The 20,994-nt window shown below is 36.5% G+C and overlaps 4 protein-coding genes across 7 annotated transcripts; 3 read left to right on the forward strand and 1 right to left on the reverse strand.

Annotated features, from left to right (window-relative positions):
- The first annotated feature begins 213 nt into the window (after nucleotides 1-213).
- Nucleotides 214-13,405, forward strand: LOC138141517 (F-box/LRR-repeat protein 16). 3 transcript variants are annotated; one of them, XM_069062244.1, is made up of 6 exons: nucleotides 214-876; nucleotides 942-1,676; nucleotides 12,101-12,392; nucleotides 12,453-12,648; nucleotides 12,814-12,962; nucleotides 13,025-13,405. In XM_069062244.1, the coding sequence occupies exons 2-6, from the start codon at nucleotides 1,026-1,028 to the stop codon at nucleotides 13,171-13,173; spliced, it is 1,437 nt and encodes a 478-aa protein (XP_068918345.1). In that variant the 5' UTR covers nucleotides 214-876; nucleotides 942-1,025; the 3' UTR covers nucleotides 13,174-13,405. The 3 variants fall into 3 exon arrangements, with proteins under 3 accessions (XP_068918345.1, XP_068918343.1, XP_068918344.1); XM_069062242.1 differs by having other exon boundaries at nucleotides 992-1,676; XM_069062243.1 differs by having other exon boundaries at nucleotides 215-876; nucleotides 939-1,676.
- Nucleotides 13,406-13,509: 104 nt separating this feature from the next.
- Nucleotides 13,510-14,545, reverse strand: Polr3H (RNA polymerase III subunit H). Its single transcript, XM_069062267.1, has 4 exons — nucleotides 14,343-14,545; nucleotides 14,107-14,290; nucleotides 13,803-14,056; nucleotides 13,510-13,748 (listed from the first exon to the last, which is right to left on the reverse strand). Exons 1-4 carry the CDS (start codon nucleotides 14,451-14,453, stop codon nucleotides 13,698-13,700), a joined length of 600 nt encoding a protein of 199 aa, XP_068918368.1. The 5' UTR covers nucleotides 14,454-14,545; the 3' UTR covers nucleotides 13,510-13,697.
- Nucleotides 14,546-14,788: 243 nt separating this feature from the next.
- On the forward strand, nucleotides 14,789-19,543 carry LOC138141513 (putative ATP-dependent RNA helicase TDRD12). The gene is made up of 13 exons (XM_069062238.1): nucleotides 14,789-14,980; nucleotides 15,040-15,428; nucleotides 15,478-15,862; nucleotides 15,913-16,282; nucleotides 16,335-16,523; nucleotides 16,573-16,727; nucleotides 16,781-16,906; nucleotides 16,959-17,451; nucleotides 17,502-17,970; nucleotides 18,038-18,651; nucleotides 18,708-18,754; nucleotides 18,805-19,061; nucleotides 19,111-19,543. Exons 2-13 carry the CDS (start codon nucleotides 15,061-15,063, stop codon nucleotides 19,439-19,441), a joined length of 3,804 nt encoding a protein of 1,267 aa, XP_068918339.1. The 5' UTR covers nucleotides 14,789-14,980; nucleotides 15,040-15,060; the 3' UTR covers nucleotides 19,442-19,543.
- Nucleotides 19,544-19,834: 291 nt separating this feature from the next.
- LOC138141535 (uncharacterized) lies at nucleotides 19,835-20,921 on the forward strand. 2 transcript variants are annotated; one of them, XM_069062272.1, is made up of 4 exons: nucleotides 19,835-20,009; nucleotides 20,092-20,310; nucleotides 20,363-20,562; nucleotides 20,615-20,921. In XM_069062272.1, the coding sequence occupies exons 2-4, from the start codon at nucleotides 20,123-20,125 to the stop codon at nucleotides 20,800-20,802; spliced, it is 576 nt and encodes a 191-aa protein (XP_068918373.1). In that variant the 5' UTR covers nucleotides 19,835-20,009; nucleotides 20,092-20,122; the 3' UTR covers nucleotides 20,803-20,921. The 2 variants fall into 2 exon arrangements, with proteins under 2 accessions (XP_068918373.1, XP_068918372.1); XM_069062271.1 differs by having other exon boundaries at nucleotides 19,836-20,009; nucleotides 20,104-20,310.
- The last annotated feature ends 73 nt before the right edge of the window (nucleotides 20,922-20,994 follow it).

Below are 20,994 nucleotides of genomic sequence, written 5' to 3' on the forward strand. Positions count from 1 at the left end.
TTTTATTTGTATAAAACCAAATAAAAACACATTGGTACACGGTCTAGATTTTTTTTTAATGTGAAATAATTAAGTTTTCTAAGAGGTCGGGGAGACATTAAATGATTGCCTTTTTTGAAAATGTAAGTCACTTTGAAATATTAGAACATTCTAAAAAATGGTTCTTTTTGGGAACACATTTTTTTCAAGTAGTGAAACCTGTAATTTCATTTTTTTTTTTGCGAACAGTTTTATCAAAATACAAGTTTTCTTATTATTTAAGTTTTCCTCTAACGGAGAGTTCAGCCCAGAAATGTTTAGAATTTTCTTGACATAAAAATGAAGCGACCCAAGATGCTGCTGACTCACCGGTGTATTGTTGGGTTGTCAGTTTTCAAGAAACAAACGACTCGAAGTTGTCCCAAAAGTGAAGAGCCTCGAGGAAAATAATGTTCATAACTAACTAATAAAATGAACGTCGTAATTTCCTGTCGTGTTTAATGAGCAGATTTAAAAACAAGTAAAATGTAATCGAGAGTAACTCGATTTGCACTTGTACCGGTGCTGTGATAGGTTTTTACGTCCCCAGCCGGATACAACGCCGACTTCGGTGCCCCCATGCATTATCTGCCGCCATGTTCTATTAATAATGACGGTATTTGAACAAATTAAGAGGCGTCGTTACGTAACCGATGTTGCACGTAGTACTTAGGTACTAACGTGGATGCGGTCTCGGCAGACATCAACGTTGACAGGTGCCGGTCCGTAGCTTTTTCCGGCGGTCGAAATCGAGCCTCCGACAGCGAGAGGCGATGTCGGATCGGTCAGGTGTCTTGGATCTCCGTCGACGGGGGAACCGCTATTTGAAGTTATGAGCATTCTGCGCCTGCCACAGGGGTGAGTATTGATCGGTTGGGCATCGCGAGGGTGAACGAAATCGTATCGACTTGCGGCCACAGTAGAGTGACTGCAGCAGTGTCGAGCCGAAGCTCACCGCGACGCCGACCCGCAGCTATGACCTCGTGACTGGCCCCCTCCGACGAACCATGTCGTCCATTTCGGCCCAGGGGGTGGTGGAGCGCGCCTCGGCGGAGCTCTCCAAGCGCATCAACGGCCTGGGCCTTCGCGGCAGCAAGCACCACTCCGCCAAGGGCAGCGTGATGGAGCGCGTCACCAACGTGTTCTGCGGCGGCGGCGGCGCTGCGGCCGTCGCGGCGCCGGAGAAGCCCTCCAGGCTGCTGCCCGGCCGCGGGGCTCCCAAGCCGGGGACGGCGCCGGCGGCCCCCCGCAGACACCGGCCCCCCGCCGCCTACCTCGCGTGGGAGCAGCTGATGGCCGACGAGAAGTTCCTGGCCAGGTTCTTCCTTTACTTCAGCCCGTGCGAGCGATGCGTCCTCGCCCAGGTCTGCACCAGGTGGAGGGACATCCTCTACAGGTCGCCCAGGTACTGGACGGGGCTGGTGCCCGTGCTGCAGTGCCGCGAGATGAGGTCCTCGCAGGGCAACGAGCGCACCAGGCTCTACTCTTCGCTGCTGAGGAGGGGGTTCCACAACCTCTGTCTGATGGGGGCTTCCGACGAGGACGCTCTAGATCTAGTTAATTCGTTTCCACTAGCTTCGAAACACATACACACGCTCAGCTTACGATGTTCCAGCATCACCGATAGAGGACTAGAATCTTTACTGGATCACCTTCAGGTCAGTACGGCAATGCAGATGTGACTTTTCACGTATCTACCGAGAAAACTTAATCTTCCCACCAACTGTCACTCTTACATAAATCACCGAAAGGAAAGTCACCTTGCGGTGTCGAAACCCGTTCGATTATTTGGTAGGGCTTTCTGCTTCTTTCAAGTGATTAGCGTTCGATTTTGCCTACCCATCTTGCCATTTAGAATAATTTATCTTTTGTTGTTTGAAAAAATTATGAACACGTACCGCATGACAAAACAACAAAGAGGTTAATAGATAAGTAAAATATCTACAAGCCACGACCACTATACGTGTACAATACGTAACTAAAAACAATCCTTCTGCACGAATGAGGCTTTTTAATTAAATCTTCGTGGACTTTATTAACAAAAAAAAAAGGAAAACAATAACAAATTTTAAAAATCGATACAATCTAGATTAAATCTCGTAATACATAATTAATTATCACATAACTGTTACTCTAACGTTGTACCTTATGATTTCAGCTATTAAAACACACGAACAATAGCTATTTATTATACTAGTGTCTTATAAGGCAAATAAGTCACGAAAGAAATGTTTAGCCACGAGAGCTTGCTCGAGTGACTTATTTGCTGTTAAAGCACGAGTGTAATACATAGTTTTTATCCAACACGTCCTTCCCTAACAGTTTTTATTTTTTTGATGTTCAATAAACTGTTCAATTCTCTCTAAACTCATTAATTATAAAAACAATTTAATTATGGGTTCATAAGTCCACTAGTGTTTTATAGACCTCATAATATATTCAAAATCGGAATTATTATGACTTGATAATAAACAGGCGTTGGATAAATAAATTAAGAATTATTTCTATGTATATGAAAATAATTTCAGTTATTTTTTTTTTAATTTCTGGGATTACCTTTATTATTGTCTATTTGAAGCATCTAAAACGTGAAACTGTCAGGCTAATCTGGTTATAAGCGAAATCTTTGTTGAGCTGATTGAGTTACTGCAAGCTTCGACTTTCTGGGTTTTATAAACATTTAAAATTTTACTAATCATTTTATGGCGAACATAAAAAGTATTACGATTGATATTTGTCTTATGGAACAAAATTCCCCTTATAAGCAGTGGTACCAATGGTTTCGGTACCAGTTAAAAAAAAGTTGGATAAAATTACAAAAATTATTTCTGGATTCGTTAAAATGTAATGAAATTAAAATTTGAAACGATTTTTGAAAAAATCAAGTTTCAAAAAGTTTTCATTATAATAAAAATAATGAACAAACCCCAAGCTGGATGTCGCCTAAAAGGGGGCGTATAGCAAAATAAAAATAAATGATAACATAAATAAATAATAATAATAAATAATACTTTTAAAGGAATTATCATGTGTTGATGGAAATGTCGGTAATGAGTAATGATAAATAAATCCGACCTCGATGCTGTGCCTCCCTTTGAAAGAAAAATTACCTTTTTGTTAAAAAAAAGAAAAAAAATCGGGATTTAAAAAAATTATGTGTACCTAGATATAAAAATTAATTCTTTCGATAGTACCAATAAAAGATACGTTGGATTGAGCATTGCTAAATTCGCATTATGTTGGTTCCTTGCATGTCACTGTGTATTTACAAGACATAATCACATAGCCAAAAAATAAAATTATTCGATCTTGAAATACCAAATCCATCCTGAATTTACTTTACAAGACAAGTATAAAAATCTTGGTAGTTTGAAAGTCGCCCACTTGTTCTTTTCGTGATGGAATACATTCTTCAACGAGCGTATAATGATGGCTATTATTCAAGACGATGAAAATTCCAACACGAGCCGTAGGCGAGTAGTAGAATCGTCCGAGTGAATAACAGCTATTATACGCGAGTTGAAGACAATACTTTCTCCATAACTATACCAAGAAAAAACCATGTTTGAAAATTGAATTTAATTCGACTTTTAATATTCGACAATTGAAATTATACCTCGTTTAGCGATTGGTACGCGATGTGCGACTCATGTTTACAAACTCATCCGATTGGCGATCTGTCGGTGATAGAATATAAATACGACGGATGGATTGGCCGACAGCCGTGCGTTTTAGTATTTTCTATCACTAGGTATGGAAGTGATATCACTCTTTCGTTAAATACCCAGCAAGAATGCATTCATTCTTTAATAGTCGTATATTATGTATAGTATGTATATTAAAAGACAAGTTTCATAAGACCAGTCTTGAAGCACGAATTCAAGATTAAAAAACGAGTGGCGTAGCCACGAGTTATTTTAAAGAATGAGTGCTTCAAGGTCTTATGAAACGAGTTTTTTATACTATTTTTTGTAATTTGCCCTTTTTAAGCCGTTTTTAAACGAAAATGTTTATTTTCCTCGATTTAGGGATTTTTGTGGCGGTTGGTAATGTCTTAATTTTAAAAGTAAAAATTTGATCAAGTCTTCAAAGTCGCCTTTTGTTTTATCCTAATTCTGTCACAAAACACGAATATGGAAGATAATCTTTCATGTACGCCCGCTAAAATACGTGAAATTGACAAAAATACAGTCGCGAATTTGTTGCCTGATAAACCCTGATAAATAATTCTTTGCACATTTTGTAATTTAAACTGACACGCATGACGGATCAAGCTTTGCCAACCTAAAAATTTTCATAAAATGTTCCGTGAAATAATGGCTATAAGGACATCCCAGATGATGACGTCGCGTTCGTTAATATGTCTATTAGAGAATCAAAATGGAGGCAAATTACAAAAATAATTTTATTTAAAAAAATTTAGTATGCTAAAAAAATTCACCCAGGATTGACATGTGGAATTTTTGTACAATTTTGTGTATTCCAAGGCCAGAAACTGTTTTGCAAGTGCTTGCACTTGCAAAATAACAGCTTCTGGCCTTGTAATACAAATAACTATTTTTATTATTATACATAATCATGTTCCTATCCAAAGACATTTGACATTACGATATAAAATAATGTCCTCTCAAACAATTTAAGTGTTTCGATTGTAGCATACGCACGCTTTTAAATATACATTATTCAAAACTACAAAAATGATGGTGTAATAATCTTTGTATTATCTGGCATTTGACTTTACCTACGTTAAATTCGCGAAAATATGTTTTAAATTATAAGCCATTCAACAAACTCCCGACATTTTTGACATTTCGAATTTCTCAAAATGATATAAAGTCTGTTTTTTTAAACAAAGAACCACGACCTGTTGATTTAGGTTTGCAAATATAAAATTTTACTTAATTTAGGGAATTTAATGATATCTATTGGCTATTTCTGCCAACGCGTCATTTTTAATGTCCTTGAAAGTACGCAAACTCGCAGCTAAAATTTGAACGTGCTATTAAAAATGTCTCGCAAAGTAAGACATTTATAAAACTCTCAAATTAGTTGTTGTTAGTTGTTATTAACTTTATTAAATTGCTGCGCTACTAATATCTCCAATAACCTCAATTTTTAATGATGAGATTTTTCACCCTAGCTTAAAAGTGTACAATGTTGTCAGCTCTATTTTGGGTGTAAATTGCGGTGTTGTGGTTCTTTGATTAAAAAATAGACTATAACTAATGATAATTGATAATCTTTTGAAATGTGGGTCGGTAATATGATGATTAGGTCCTATGTACAGCCAATTAAAATATTATTTGTTATTATATGGTCATGTATAGAAGAATTTTGGAAAACATTTCTGAATTTTTGTAATTGTTAAAATGACAGTACTAATATAACCCTAAGCTGTCAAATGTAAAATGTCTATAGTCTGTTTCAAAATCAAAAATCCACTGCATTCTACCTCGAAAATACAACCGACAACGTCGCCACCTTTTGTTTTTAGTGTGTTTGCAAGTGTCAGAAAAAAGTGGGGTTATGAAAGAAAACTATTGACAGTCATTTAGGTCGTAATTCATGGTGTTTTTTTGTTCTCATTTTATTATATCACTCAAAAGTTATGATATGGTAGCTACCACCTTTTTGTACATAATAATTCTTTTGTGTTACGTAAATAAACTCAAAGTTCAATGTCAAATTTTGGCGGGAGGTTGGGCCAACCCAAGAAAATGAAACTTATTCTAGGGATTTCTTTTTTTCTGTCAACAAGGTGGTGGATTTTTGATTTTGAAATACCGGGTGATCAAGAAGGACTGTTTAAGTTGGCAGTACAATTAAGAAAATTTTTTAATTCGGTTATTTATAACACTGCAACCGGATATGTTTTGTTGGTTTATTTGACAAATATCTGATGTAGGTATAGCATAAACAACGACAAGCCATCAACAACCTAAAGTTACTCCTGTTATACGATTTAAAATACAATTCAGTGTTACCAACTTAAACAGCCTTTCTTGATCACCCCGTAGATTATATTACACTTTTACTACCAACATAAATTTAAAACAAAAATAATTTCATAGCCTTCTAGCGAATAAAAGTATTCGATCGTATGGTATTTTTAATCTTTGAATAGAAGCTTGAACAAAATTTGAAAAGATCTTAATTTGAAAAAATGTTTAAAACCGTGTAAAATTTTAAAACAATGAACTCCCGTCTTGTTCAGCACCGACATTTATTTCCTCAGATACTAAAAATATGTCCTTCCACCGTTTCAAAATTATAATTAGTAATGTCGGATGTCATGTCTAATACAAATTTTCATAATGGTTAAGCAGCAAGTCAGGATTAATTTGAAGCATCAAGGAACAATTCTGAAAACCTCCGCGTACCGGGACCACCAACTGTTTAAATCGATACTCGCTAAGACAAGTCTAGAACTAGACATCAATTAAGTTAAGCAGTTTATTCACATTACACGCTGTGCAAAAAAGACTTGGCCCCGGCAACAACAAATCAATCCAATCTCATTTTTAAATTGCAACTCCGGTCACGACAACACCGTCACTACTTTAATATCTGTCATCCCGTATGTTTATGGCGAATCGAACGTTCCCTCCTCTCTGCTCTATTTATTTTTCCGGTGAGAAAGGTCAAAACGGAGAAATTAGATGATCAATGGCCGGGTCCAGGTGAAGCTCGCCTCCTGCATCTCCGCACCCACACTTGCGCTTCCACGCGCCGATCGCCTCACCTGATACAACTCCAAATGAAAACGTCACCTTGGAAGGCGACCTTTTCGCATTTCACGTGCGGCTGTCATTGCGTGAAACGTAAAATGCACTCGTCGAAAAATCAATTGTCAATTTGCATTGCGACTTCGACGCGAATTAGCGACTTTACTTTCCGATAAATGGCGGCCTCTGTACTGCGGCGAAATAAAATCTTTACGGTTTATTATTTGGCATAAATCCGAAGTGCGGTATCATTATGTTTTCCGGTCCCTTCCACAGTTCCTAATGTCTTTCCTTTTGCGACGTTGGTTTTCATCATCCAAACACACTGCGACAGAGCAGGCTAAGCTCCTGATTTAGAGACGGAAAAATTCGATGTGGCGCCCGCTTAATAGAATATCCTGGGAAGTAGCAGAAAATTTCCGATGCCGTCGATAACAATTTTTCTTGGCAACTCGTAAAGAGATTTATTTTAGCGGCGACTCTCTTCGAGGGCATCGGCTAAATTGCTTGTTTAAGAAATTTCACATCAAACATCTGTCGATTTGATTCGGGAAATTTTGACGGAAAACATCTTGTTTCTTCGACGAAAATTACACCGAGCGAAATCATCTCGCCGTTGCGATAGAAACCTCCAACAAATTCTGTAGGTGTTGTCTTTGAGCGGTGGCATCCGACGACTCTAAATGTCACCCAAAATTAGGATTTAATTGGAAATTTCATTCTCGGTGCGGCTTATATTCCACAACAAATCTCATATCCCAAACGAGATTACTTCGAAATTACAATCTCAATGATGCTGTTTCACAATTTCTTTAAAACTCTTCACTCACAGCAACAAATATTTTGCATTTAACATAATTACATTATTTATGCGATACTGCTGATGAAAATATTTTTTAAGGATTCTCGCACGAAGGAGTAAGAGAATTTATAACCTTCAGTATGAATTTAAATCTGGCCGCTTGACAACAGTCGACATAAATTTGAAACTAACAATCCGTTGATCTATAATAGACCCTTATTTGACCTTCTGTAATTGGCTGTTCTTCTGCAGAATTTGCCCGGAATTATCTAGCTTATCACATTTCACGGAGTAATCCAACCCTTTCTAATCTCAACTGTCTGGTTGATTATTTCAGCATCTTACATTTCCGTCATAACGTTTCAGTTAAATAATTCGAAACCTGAAGTGCAAACAGATTTCCGCATTAGTAGCAAACAAAATTTTCCAAATATTTTACGTGAATTTACGAGGAACGGCGTCGGATTCCATTGTGTCCAAATGGTATTTCACGAGAAACAAATAAAGCAACCCTCACGTGTACAAACCGATTGGACACGTTGCATTCGTGCACAGTAGTAATTCTGGAATTATTTCGCATTTCGAGATGAAATGATTTACCGAGCGAATACCTATTTAATTAAATAAAATCTAAATTGTATTTTTTCCCAGTAGAAGTTATCTTAGATAAATAAAAAGTTATTCAGTTTTATTGTAAAATATAAAATCTTGTTTAATCTCGATACATCATTTTTCAATAAGCCGTCAGGAGCAGCACGCTCAATAAAAAGAAATGTGCCGATAAAGATAAATGATTCTTGGCGTCAGTGCCTTATGCGGCAAAAAAAGTTTTTCAAATACATTCGGAGCGTATTATAAATGGAAATGTTTTAAGAACGGGGTCGGCACACAACACATTCGTTTCGTATGAAAATGGCTTAAAATAGGACACAGAATTGTCTATAAGGACTACTGGAGACAGCACCGAAAGCACAATCCACTTTATCTGCTGCAGTATTTAAGGAAATATTTTTTTAGTGTAGGGTTGCGAAGAAGACGTGACACATGACTTGCTTCCAAAATATTTATTGAGATGAATAAATGCAAATCAATTGGGATTTCTACAATCGATTCTGAAATCTTTTCCTGATTTTAAAATTGATAACAATCCCGATTTGAAATTAATGTCTAATAGCTTTATGGCAAAATTGTTAATATACTAATAAAACGAACAAAATACGTAATCGATACTAATACGGAATTATTTTCCAATAATTGATTTTTAAGCGGAATATAATACGTGGCCTGATATTTCAAAATAGCACTGCAAACATTTGAATTTGAAGTCGACAAGACATACCCCAAGAAACACAACCCACCCTTTCAATTTTTTATTTATTTGCATATTCCAATCCTCGTGGCACTATCCGTGATCTCACAGGAAGTGAAAAGTAAAACTGGAATTAATTTCGATTTAATTTTACTCGTGAATAGCTCATTTTTCACGTGAAAAATTTTCGTAACGAAACACAAAGAAAAATCTAATTTAACAAGAACTACTAAACTTAAATGGTGCGTAAATACGATAATGTTTTATTGCTACAATAAAATTTGTAATTTGGTATGTTCGAACGTGGAAAAAAGCGAAATGATAACCTTTTTATTTTGATAATAACCGACAATTTCTTTAGAAATCTCCAGAGGGCTATAGCGTCTGCACTCTAAAAACTCTCTCCGAGTTGTGGAGCATTTACTGCTCCAACTCGAACAAAGTGGCGTCAACTAGAAATTTTTAAATAAAAAACGCTAGTTACGAACATAATTTTGCATTTTCTAGACTTGGCGTTCCGTTCAAAACTTAGTTTTATGATTCGCCATCTCTTCCATCTAAAATTATCAAATTCGTAAACTGAGACAAAGACGTTTGAAACTCAGCTAAATTTAATTTATTTAAATGGTAGAAAGTTCCTATGACTTAACAGTGGTTTGTAACGTTTTGATATGAAATAAAGAGAAACATTTTTAATTAAATTGCTTTTGCGCCTTAGAAATCTGACAGAATTAATAAATACTTTGCATACCCAACTGTCGGAAACTTTAAACTCATCGTTATTGGAAGAATTCAACCTTGTAGGACCCTCTTGGGTCCGTACCGTACATACTTGCAAATTATTGAATACAAAACAGCCATTTTTGCATGTTCGGAAAATAAAGCGACACAGTTATGATTAATAACCCGAATACCTTTGCAACCTTGTCCCTTTGTTTGTTTTCTTGATACAGCAACAACTTTTTTTACAAATTAAGTTCCAATATAATTGTGAAAGAGCGACCATTTTTGAATTTTTTAGTTGTAACAACATTTGCTTGCCCAAGACTTAGTAGTTTCTCTGGAGAAAGACTGGTCTTTCGGTTGCAAAAAAAATCGAATTCGAACTTTTAGGGAAATAACGTTTTTCATGTTGTGTGTAACTAGAATTTTCAAAAGTTATTTTGAATGCCTAAGGTTTGTTACTTTGAATTGAGAGATTAAATCCAAATAAATATGTCGCCAGTAACCAAAATTGATTGTGAAACGAAAAATCATCTTTCACTTAGCGAGAAATTTGTCATTTGCAACTGTTAGAATTAATTTGCTGTCTTACATTTTTGGGATATCTTTTGTTTGTCACCAGAAACCACATAGCCTCCAACCTAACCAAATTTATGGCAACCTAGTAACGAATATCCCTAAATTCTAGGGAGTAATTTATTTTTGACACGAGAGTACATCATAAAAATCAAGAGCACTGAATGTTCCTATTTTTAACACATGTAAATCAGGCTTTTCTGACTTTTAATGGCATGCTTCTTCAAATAGGTTATGTCTGACATAAGGTATGTCACTATGTCTGACATAAGAAATGAAAAGTTTTGACATCCTGCTTATCTCGGAACATCAAAATTGACAACAAGAAGAAGAATTAAATTATAGAAAATTTGATGTATTCGATTTTTTTGCAACCGACTGAACATTTCGAAGATTTTTTTCTTTATTAACTCAATTACGAGTACCTACCTTCCAAACTTAAAAATCCTGTACAAACTTTTCCACAATGGCTCTTTGCCAAGTCTGAACAAAACAAACATTTCAGCTGTCATAATTATATCGAACGTGAAGGATTCTAAGACATTCGTCAAAAATGTCAGCCATGCCAAATATTTTTTAGAAAACTGGTTTTATAAGTTTTGTTCAAATGAGAGTTCTTTATGACATGTACATATTTTCGGTCGAGTTGTCCTTCAAGATAAATAACTAGGTAAGTTTCGTCGCAAATCACAAAACTTTCGCAAGAGCTTTTCCGTTAATTGTTCTTATCCCATATTTTCCTCTTGCTGCTTGACGCACCTCTACTTTTTTTCTGTGCACGTGCTCCTATAACTAACTTTTTTAATATCGAACACAATACTAATGTTGGATGATTAAAAACAACTATTTCATCTTTTTTCGATTCCATAATGACGCCCTTGCAGCAAAACATTCGGAAATCCGAGTAATTCATTGATACCTACCACTTTCTCGATATCTCTCTGTCATTCTGTAAACCATTGTACGTCTTCTTCCTTTATTAATAGTGTTTTTAACAGTGTCTTTTAACTTTTTACAACAACATTTGCAACTCATTTCGCAAAATATTCATTTTCTTGGAATTTTAAATATGGCGTCCTTTGAGAAAACTGTCATCGGCAGAGCCAACTAGATTAAAATATTTCCTAAACAATTAACTTGCAGAATTAATTATAAATAAAAAGACGTTGGAAGTTTTAAACAAAATGCACTTGCTTTTTTACTTGTGGAACGTGCCTTATATATTTACTTTGTTACATTTACGATTGTTCAAATAAAAAGGGAGTGAAACATTACAAATTTTCACTGAATCGCACCAACAAAAAAAAAGTTCACAAAATCCCCCAACCACAATTCATTTCCATCAAATCTTTCTTAAATATTTAATCCTACTTGAAAATGCTCTACTGAAGAGAACGATTTGTGGAAAAATGTCAAAAAAAATTGAGTCGGCAAATATTTGAATCGAGTCATAATTCAATTTTCATTTACCCTCCCCATCCGGTTTAATGAATGAATAAAACATGTGCATGATTTTTGAGCAGATTTAACACAACTGTCGCTCAACGCTAATACGAATAAACACGGTATTAATCTTTAACATAAATACAATGTGACGAGTAAAACGAAAAACACAAATAAAAAGATTACGCCTGCCCTACCCATGGGTGCTCAAAACTGTCAGCACCGCATCAAATGACCTTAAAAACCGTTGTGGGAAAGATTAATTATGATTTAATTTTCTCGGAGAAAATCGATACGATTTGCATATTCGGCTCGCAAAGATTGGCATCATCCAAAATTATACTGTAGTTTGTCCGCATGAAAAATAGAAATGTCGCCAATAAAACAAAACACTTGTTTCCGCGTAAATGCTTTGGTGAAAGCGAAGACAACTGTTCCGGTGATTACGACATCTTCATAAAATCTTAATTGTCCATGTATAACTGACGTCGTGTTTTATTGCAGGCGTTATACGAGCTAGAACTAGCAGGATGTAATGAAATAACGGAGGCGGGACTATGGGCATGTCTGAACCCTAGGATAGTTTCGCTGACTCTAAGTGACTGCATAAATGTCGCAGACGAGGCTGTAGGCGCTGTGGCTCAACTGCTCCCAGCATTGTATGAATTTTCCCTCCAGGCCTATCACGTTACAGACGCCGCTTTGGGTTACTTCTCGCCAAAACAGAGCAATTCACTCAATATTCTTAGACTGCACTCTTGTTGGGAAATTACTAATCATGGAGTTGTAAATATTGGTAACTACACCAGATACCAGATGGTTTTGATCGCATGCCGATTCGTCGCCTCTGTTTCAGTTCATTCTTTACCAAACTTAACGATACTCAGCTTGTCGGGATGCAGCAAGATCACGGACGACGGAGTCGAGCTTATCGCTGAAAATCTGCAGAAACTGAGATCATTGGACTTGTCGTGGTGTCCTCGTATCACCGATGCTGCCTTGGAGTACATAGCGTGTGATCTCAACCAATTAGAAGAGCTTACTCTAGACCGGTACGCTCAGCTAAATGTCATCAAATAAATGTCACTCATATATCGATTCGACACCACCGACGAGTACTCGAGCAAACATCTTGTCTCAATATAAATCAGACGCTCAGTCGAATCGTTCTGCATGCACGCGGGGTACGATACATTGTTGTATGAAATGTGTTGCAGATGCGTTCACATAACGGACATCGGAATCGGTTACATTTCCACAATGTTATCTCTATCTGCACTGTATCTGCGCTGGTGTTCACAAATTAGAGATTTTGGACTTCAGCATCTATGTGGAATGAGAAACTTGCAAATACTGTCATTAGCAGGTTGGTATTGATTGGGTCCGATACTCGGAATTGGATTGCCGACGCACTAATTATCATTTCAGGGTGTCCATTATTGACCTGTAGTGGTTTATCAAGTCTGATACAATTAAGGCATATGAAAGAGTTAGAATTAACAAATTGTCCAGGGGCATCAAAAGAACTTTTTGATTATTTGAGAGAACATCTTCCACGTTGCCTCGTTATAGAATAAGCCAATCACCACTTGTCCACTTGTTACATTTGATACTAGATTGTGCAATAACACTGAAATCCTAACAATAATTTTACGATTCTCTTTCGTTCTTAGTTTTATTAAGTATCGTTCGTCACTTGTCTCGTATGTTTGATAAATTATTGTATATTTCAATAGATTTTAATTAGTTAATGTGGTGTACATAATGAAACTATGTTTCGCAAATAAATCATAAAGATATTTTATAAAATCGCCTATTTCCTAAACCCAACATATGTTTTGTCCTTAAAAAAAAATCTTTGCATAATTTAACTGGGATCTTTCAAAATAATATTTAAAGAAAACTGTCAAAAATAACTATCCCTAATAATGTATTTTTTCATCTGTTGAAAATAATCTTTCAGTAAACAACAACAAAACATAATTAATTTTTTTTTTAAAGTTGATTTCTATATTTAAAATTTTTTATAATAAAAAAAAAACAATTAATTATTGCATTATTTTAATAAATATACAAAACAGTTACCTTATATTGCTCTTCACTAACTATCCCACCATGTTAAGAGTCCTAGACCTGGCTCATTTATGCTGCCCTACAAGACAAAATATTAGCAAAGTCAGGAATGACTGTAACTTTCATAATTTACAGTCAAGCTGTAAGGTACTTTATTCTCTGCTTTATCTTGTGTTTCTTGCAAGGTTCCAGTAGGGCAAGTTTCATTGAAAAATTCAGCAGTCACACGAAACTTGATAGTTTCACCAGCATCCATAAAAAGATCATGTTTACAACCATCTCCAGTGTCATACTCCCAAACCCATGCCTGTTCAGTCTCATTAAATTTGGATGGGTGCTGCAGTGCACTTGGAGGTATTAAAATATCATCAAAGAAGCCAAGAGATACTAAAATAATTTTATAAATTTGCAAAAAAAAAACAGATGCAAATTTATACCGTGAACGCCTTCTTGACTGCAACTTCTAATTTTCCCTATTAATATTTCTTCAATAAATGGTCGAAATACAATGTATCTGAAGCTGACCCTTGTGTGGGATGCTCCATCACCAGGAAAAATATATGATTCTTGAAGACTTGTAATATCATAAAGAGCTATGCACAAGCCTACATTGAGGACAACCTGAAAAAATCGCGAGGTATTAGTTATTTTAGTTCAATTCTTATATTCCTACCTTGTTTGCTAATTTCTTGTTCAACTCTCCCGCTATTGCGTCGTTTAATTTTAAATTGAATAATTCTGGTGGGATTCTGGTCACGTTCTTCATTTCTGCTATGATAAACATATTGGCCTTAAATATTAAAAATATATGTAATTATTGTTTGGGATTTGTCTTTGTTTACATGATTTGTTAGGTTAGGAAATATGAAAATGAAAATGACAAAAGTCCACGTGATTTGTCTACAAGGACACCAACATAATAGAAGAAAGGTAAAAGATAAGGAATAAATTTGATTGAATCAGTTACTCTAATTTAGATTGAAAAAAATTTAACGCACATTTTCTTGTTAACTTCATTGAGTATATTAATTAAGTTCATATTTATTAGCATTTTACACAATATAATATAAAATTTAATATAAAATACAGTAAATAGTTATGTTATCAAAATGTCATATGGCGCTGTTGTCAAATTATAAATTCCCTAGAAATTGAAATTTGTTCTTGAGCAAGTTCTTTATCAAGCATGTTAAACCTATTTATCTTTTGTGAATTTATCCTCCAGTGATTAAGGCATTTTATGTTTCAGAAGACTTTTTTCGTCGACTACAGATACATGTTCTAAAATCTTACAAAAAAGATTAAACATTTGTAAGTTTATAAACAAAAAAAAATCTCACATGAAAACTTTGATTGCACATTTTGTATAGTGTACTATTGCGATTGCCATAATGGATACTTCAGAGAAGAACCCTTTTGACAGCAGTGATGATGAAGAAAAACCAGAACCGAAGGAAATTGAAAGAGATGTATCATACAGCCCTGTTTACCAACCAGAATGTGAAAGTGAAGAACTAGGAGTAAAACCATTTTGTGAATGTGATAGTTGCAATCATTTTACAAAAAGTGCTGATTGGTGCACAGCATCTCATTTGAAGTTTGAAGCTGATAATACGAAGAAAACCTACAAAGAAAGAAAATTGCTGCCATTATTTAGATCAGCCAAACATCCAGGAAAAACACCTAAAATAATAACATTCAATCCTGATAACTTGACAAAGCTTGAACGAAAAACACTTTTCAGGACTCTAGTCCATGGGTAAAATATTGTGACAGTTTGTAAACATAAATTAAAAATTTATTTATAGAGAGGCTATTCCTCAGCCAATTACTCTTTTGTCAGATACCTATTTTAGTAAAGATATGCAGTCATCTTTGGAGACACTCAATTATAAATACAGCTTGCCAATACAGTCATTTGCTTGGCCTGCAATATTTAGACAGATGAATGTATTTATGATTGGGGGTCATAAATCTGGAAAAACTATGTCATATCTTCCTGCTGTTTGCACATTCAGCACGCAGCCTTGTTGTAAATATGATTTGCTTGAAAAGTACAAAGGCCCCTTGGTCATAATAATTTGTCGTAACAGCAAACAATGTGAAGAAATATTCGATTTAATTAAAAAATTGTACAGAAACATTCAGTTCAAACCAAGAATATTTATCATGACTTATCCAATCACAAACATTGTAAGTGCGCTGACACATTTTAAAAAATTTTGCAATAACAAAAATTGTAGCATAACACTGACATCCTAATCACGATTCCTGAGTCCCTGATGCACTGTTTAAAATCGAGAATCATCAATTTTAAACGTTTGTGTCACCTCGTGCTCGAAGACGCGAGCAGTTTGTTGAATCAAGAAGGAGAAACTGTGTCCAACATTTTAACTGTTGTTGACCAAATGTTGCAAAACAGAGTTCAAAACATTGGCGTTCAATTAATTGTTAGTTCAGAAAAGTGGACGCAAGATTTGAAAGAGTTGTTCAAGTCGATTTACGTCACGCCGTTGGTTTGCATCGGGAATTATTTGGAAGCGGCGCTTTATGGCAACACTCAGTTTGAGATAAAATTTCTAATGTCAGATCAGAAGAAAGCTTATCTAGAGGGTTTGTCAGGTTTCGTTAAAGTCTACAATATGATGAATGTTACTGTTTTTAGGGATAGTGAAGAATAAATCTGATGTTTACAAAACTTTGATTATTTGTAATAACACTGAAATAGCAGATGTTGAGGAGTGGTTGCTACAGAAAGGAATAAATTCTATGGCTCTGACAGACAGTTCAAATAAGGAAGAAATTGAGGCGTGCGAGACCGAGTGGGCTTCCACCAGAGGGGGTCAATATAAAGGTATAGACAAAAAACTAGTTTTTTGTGTGTTTATTTTCAATTATTTCAGTTTTATTGTGTACGGATTTTGTTTTTGATTCGTTATTGTGGGTGAGTGACGCAATGTGGCTCATCCACTACTCTTTTGCTTCCACTTGGACAAGATTTACGAAACGGTTTAGCGCCCTTTCATCGCACTACAAAAGTCCATGGGAATCGAGTGGGGTACGCCGTTAAAATAAAATAGTCATTCGACGTTAGTAAAATTATTTTCGTAGGAAAAGTTAGAATGCAAAACCTTTGTAATGATTGACGAAACGTGCGAAGCACAAATGTCCAAAATACTAAACTTGTTAAATCGCTTGAGTAAAGATTTGCCACCCAGCTACCAAAAATACGCAGATGTGAGCGAAAGCTTTTCTCACTTGTTGAAATCATTTAACTGTCATATTTCAGGGATTTAGAACTAAAGCTGAACAAGAAAAAATTAATAACAACGTGGATCTTTGCGATAATTTAAAATTGTTGGGGAAATGTCAAAATCCGTTGTGCAAGAACCGCCATCTGGTGAGCAATGAGGTGGACGTACGGGAGGACCTCCCAAAAAATGGGAAAATTGTTTTTAAAATACTTACCGTCAAGGATGTGACTCATTACGCTGTCCAGCTGATTGAACACGTTGATTTGAGCGGATGCGTTCGCCAAATAAATAATGACGATTTGAAGAAACCTCTGGTCTTTGATGTAGGAGTGGAGAAGAAGCGTGCCAGAGATATAAAAATTGGGAAATTTTATGCGCATTGCGAGCACACTACAAGTGGCCAAGAATTCATGTTGTGTCATGTACTGACCATACCTGATGACACTTTTGTTGAGGTCAAACTAACAACAGGAATTACTCTACAGACTCTGCAAAAAAACCTCTACGAAGCTCCTCCAAATCTACAGAGTAATAGATTTTTCTTGATTGTAACAATTAATTTGGTGAACATTTTTCAGTTGTCGACGTCCACATGAGCAATTTAGTACCTCCGTTCAAGGACGAATATTTTTCGGGGAGATCGTATCGTGTCACGCGGACGTCTCTCGAATCCGTAGATTACAAAAACATGATTCTTACAGCAGACGTGCATTTGCAATTGGACAACACTTTGTGGGTCGACAACGTGGTCGAAACATTGAAAGTGAAAGACTGTGACCTCGTCAACTTTAATTTAACCAAACATCTCTTAACTAGCATTGAAGTAGTAGAAGTGTCCAAGATGAAAATAGCGTCGTTACATAAGCTGTGCATGAGATGCGACATTACGTTACCGCGTTACGTCAAACAGACTGTAAAAAAGCCGGTGAGAATGAGAGAAATGGAGCCGCAGTGGTCTTTCTTGGGGGGCGGCGTCAACCAAGTAATTCTCAGCGCTGCCGTCTCTCCGGAAGAGTTTTACGTGCGCTTGCAAAAATTCCAGTGCCTGTAAGTGCTGCCACCTGGCGAAAACTCGCCCACAACAATCGTTTGCATAATTCGTAATTGATTTTAGGCTCGAGAATTTAGAAAAGGACATCCAGAAGGCAGTGAAAACTGAACTGCTCGATAAGAATTTGAATATCGTCGTTGGGAGATACTACCTGGCGCCAGATCCAAAAGACGAGATGTACTCCAGAGTGTCACTCGTCAACGTCGAGGATGACAAGGCGTTGTGTTTTTATGTCGACTACGGCGACGAGGCCGTCGTAGACGTCGCCAAATTGAAAACCCTGCCAAGTAAACTCGTGACGAAGTTGCCATTTCAAGCCATCCAGTGTCGTTTGCACGGCATCACACCTTCATTCCAAGAGTGGAGCAACGAAGCCACTGACGTCTTGTACAAATACATGTTCGAACCAAACAGTGACTTCTTCCGTTCCTTTTACATCCAAGTCTGCGATAAAGAGAAGAGTGATCCAACAAGAACAAAAATCAAATATTCAGTATTGTTGAAAGATGGTTACGGCGATAAGAACGTTCTAATCAACCAGTTGCTCCTAGACTGCGGTTTTGCGAAATCGATTTTTGGTAGAATTGATGATTTTGAGTTGTCTGAAGTTGAGGTGGGACAAGATTCCGACGAAACGGATTCAGAAAAAGTCAGTAACGAGCATCTGGAGGAGTTCGGTACGTGCAGGGTGTCAGTAAATGACGTTTGTGACTTCTTGTTGTTGAATTTTTAGGGTCGGAGTTTGATGTTGAAATTTTTGATGCGGATGCATTTATGGAGGTAACTGTCAGAACATGTTTTTTGGATAATAGGTAATAGTAATGCCGTAGATGCTCGGCGTGTCTCGTCTGAAAATATCAGAAAATCCACAGAAAACGCAGGAAGGTGTAGTAAAAACTTCAGAAGAGAAAAGTACAGTTAGATCTGAAAATACTCCAGTTGAAACAGTGCCCGATGGGGAGCCCAAATATTTGACTCCTGAGGTGTTTTGGTCCCAAAGCGAGAAGACTGTGAAGATCAAGGTCAACTTGATTGGAGTGGAAGTATACAAAGTCAGCGTGATTAAGAAGAGAATATTTACGTTTTGGTATTGTACACAATGTATTTGAAATGATTTGTGTGACACATGTTTTCAGCACTACTCTAGAAGGGAAGACTTACAATCTGAAATTCACGTTACACAAGCCCGCGGAGTTGGGAAGACATCGCGCGCTAGGCCAAGAGGTTCAGGTTATTTTAAATAAATCTGAAGCTTTGGAGTGGTCGCAGCTCACAGGCACCACCAAACGAATGCGAAATATCCATTACGAAATTCCCAACACCGAAAAGAAAGAGCCGAAGAGGAAGTTTCTCCAACTTGACATTACTGACGACGAAAGTGACGACCCTAACGATGGAATGATGTATCACCAGGAGTCGGACCTCGACAGTGAATATGACCAAGAAGCTTTGTCATCGTCCGACTGAAGTCTTTAAGAATTAAGCAATATCGTGTTGAATTGTTTCCTTTTTTATTACTATTTTATTACACTTACTTTATAAACATTTCTAATAAATATGTTGAAGGCAGCGTTTTATCCTTACAACTCCCAGATTCTTATCCAAGAACCGTGTATTAAAGTTTAGTTTTAATCTATCGTTGAATTTTTAATATGGACGTGGTGCACGTTAGGCGAGGGTTGCGTGTCTGACCTTGAACAACTTCAAGGATGAACAGTATAGTAATCTCAGTTTCTTTTTGTACATATCCACTTCATATGCAATTGAAATCTTGCGATGAATTTAAAAGCAACAATATATAAATTTTCTTATAAAATTTGCAGTAATTAGAATGTAGAGGTCATTGACGCGGTTATTGGAAATCCACAAATACAATAAATCTTTTTATACAGATACTCCATTTCGACTTGATTTCGCAAACCACATGTGAAACTTTCGTCCTAAAAATACGCGTCCCTTGTAGGCGTTGTTTATCTTAACCTCTTGTTTGGAACTTTGATAAACAAGAAGTCTCGATTCGCAGCAGCCGTCGCCCGTAAGTACAGATTTGAATATATTTCATTTCAATTTAAAATGAGTCGATTATGGTGAACAGCGATGTTTTATTTATACCCCAGACTAACTTTCAGACCGTCAATCCCATTTAAGATGTCTCGAGTGCAGTGGAAGTCCAAACGCACCCTCGGAATCGTGTTTTCGCTAATCGCATTGTACTTCACTGTGAGGATAAAAAATTACGAACATCAGGCGTCTGTATTTTTGTCCGAAACGCACCCCAACGAAGCTTGGGAGTTTGTAGCTGACTTCAGCAACATGAAGTATTTGAATCCCACCATGTAAGTTAGTTTCTTGGAAGTTTGTTGATTATTTTAATTGAGACAATGCTAGAATCAATTTCAGCATCGTTTCCGAGAGCGGAAATTACGATAATTGGAAGTATTCCACCCAGTATTCAGAGTTTCTGTCGCATTGGCCTCACCTGAGGAACAACGCGGTCGCACATTTCAACGTCAAAGCCGACAAAGGAAAGGGTGTTTATTTTATCAACTCTGTCCACAAGACGTGCCTCTTTTTCGGATTTTTCTGCCGTAAGACTATTAAGATTGATAAACTATTATTGTAGTGGGTATTTTATTGCAGTTGATTCTGAAAGCGAATTTAAATTTATGCGAAGCAATTCGTCCAGAGGCTCAGTTTGTGAAGAAAGCGTAATGTATCAGTGCCCAGCACTTTTGTCTTCGTTTTGCAGAAGAGAAGTCATCTTCCAGAGGGACGCGATCATGAAGAATTTGAAGTTGCACTTTGCAAGGTCACGCAAAAGCAGATAATTTCACTGCAGAAGTGCAGACTGCTGAAATTTGACAGAATAATTTCACTGAACGTAATTTTATACTTTTGTACCGAGTAAAACCTGTACATTATTGTGAATAAATGGCAATCAATATCATTTTTTGCATTTCACTGTAACTACTCGTCTTTAATTAATTATTATCCACCCTTTCAGCAGTTTCAGCCTCCTG

This window comes from Tenebrio molitor, chromosome 1 (genome assembly GCF_963966145.1).
Source record: "Tenebrio molitor chromosome 1, icTenMoli1.1, whole genome shotgun sequence".
In the NCBI taxonomy this organism is placed as follows: domain Eukaryota; kingdom Metazoa; phylum Arthropoda; class Insecta; order Coleoptera; family Tenebrionidae; genus Tenebrio; species Tenebrio molitor.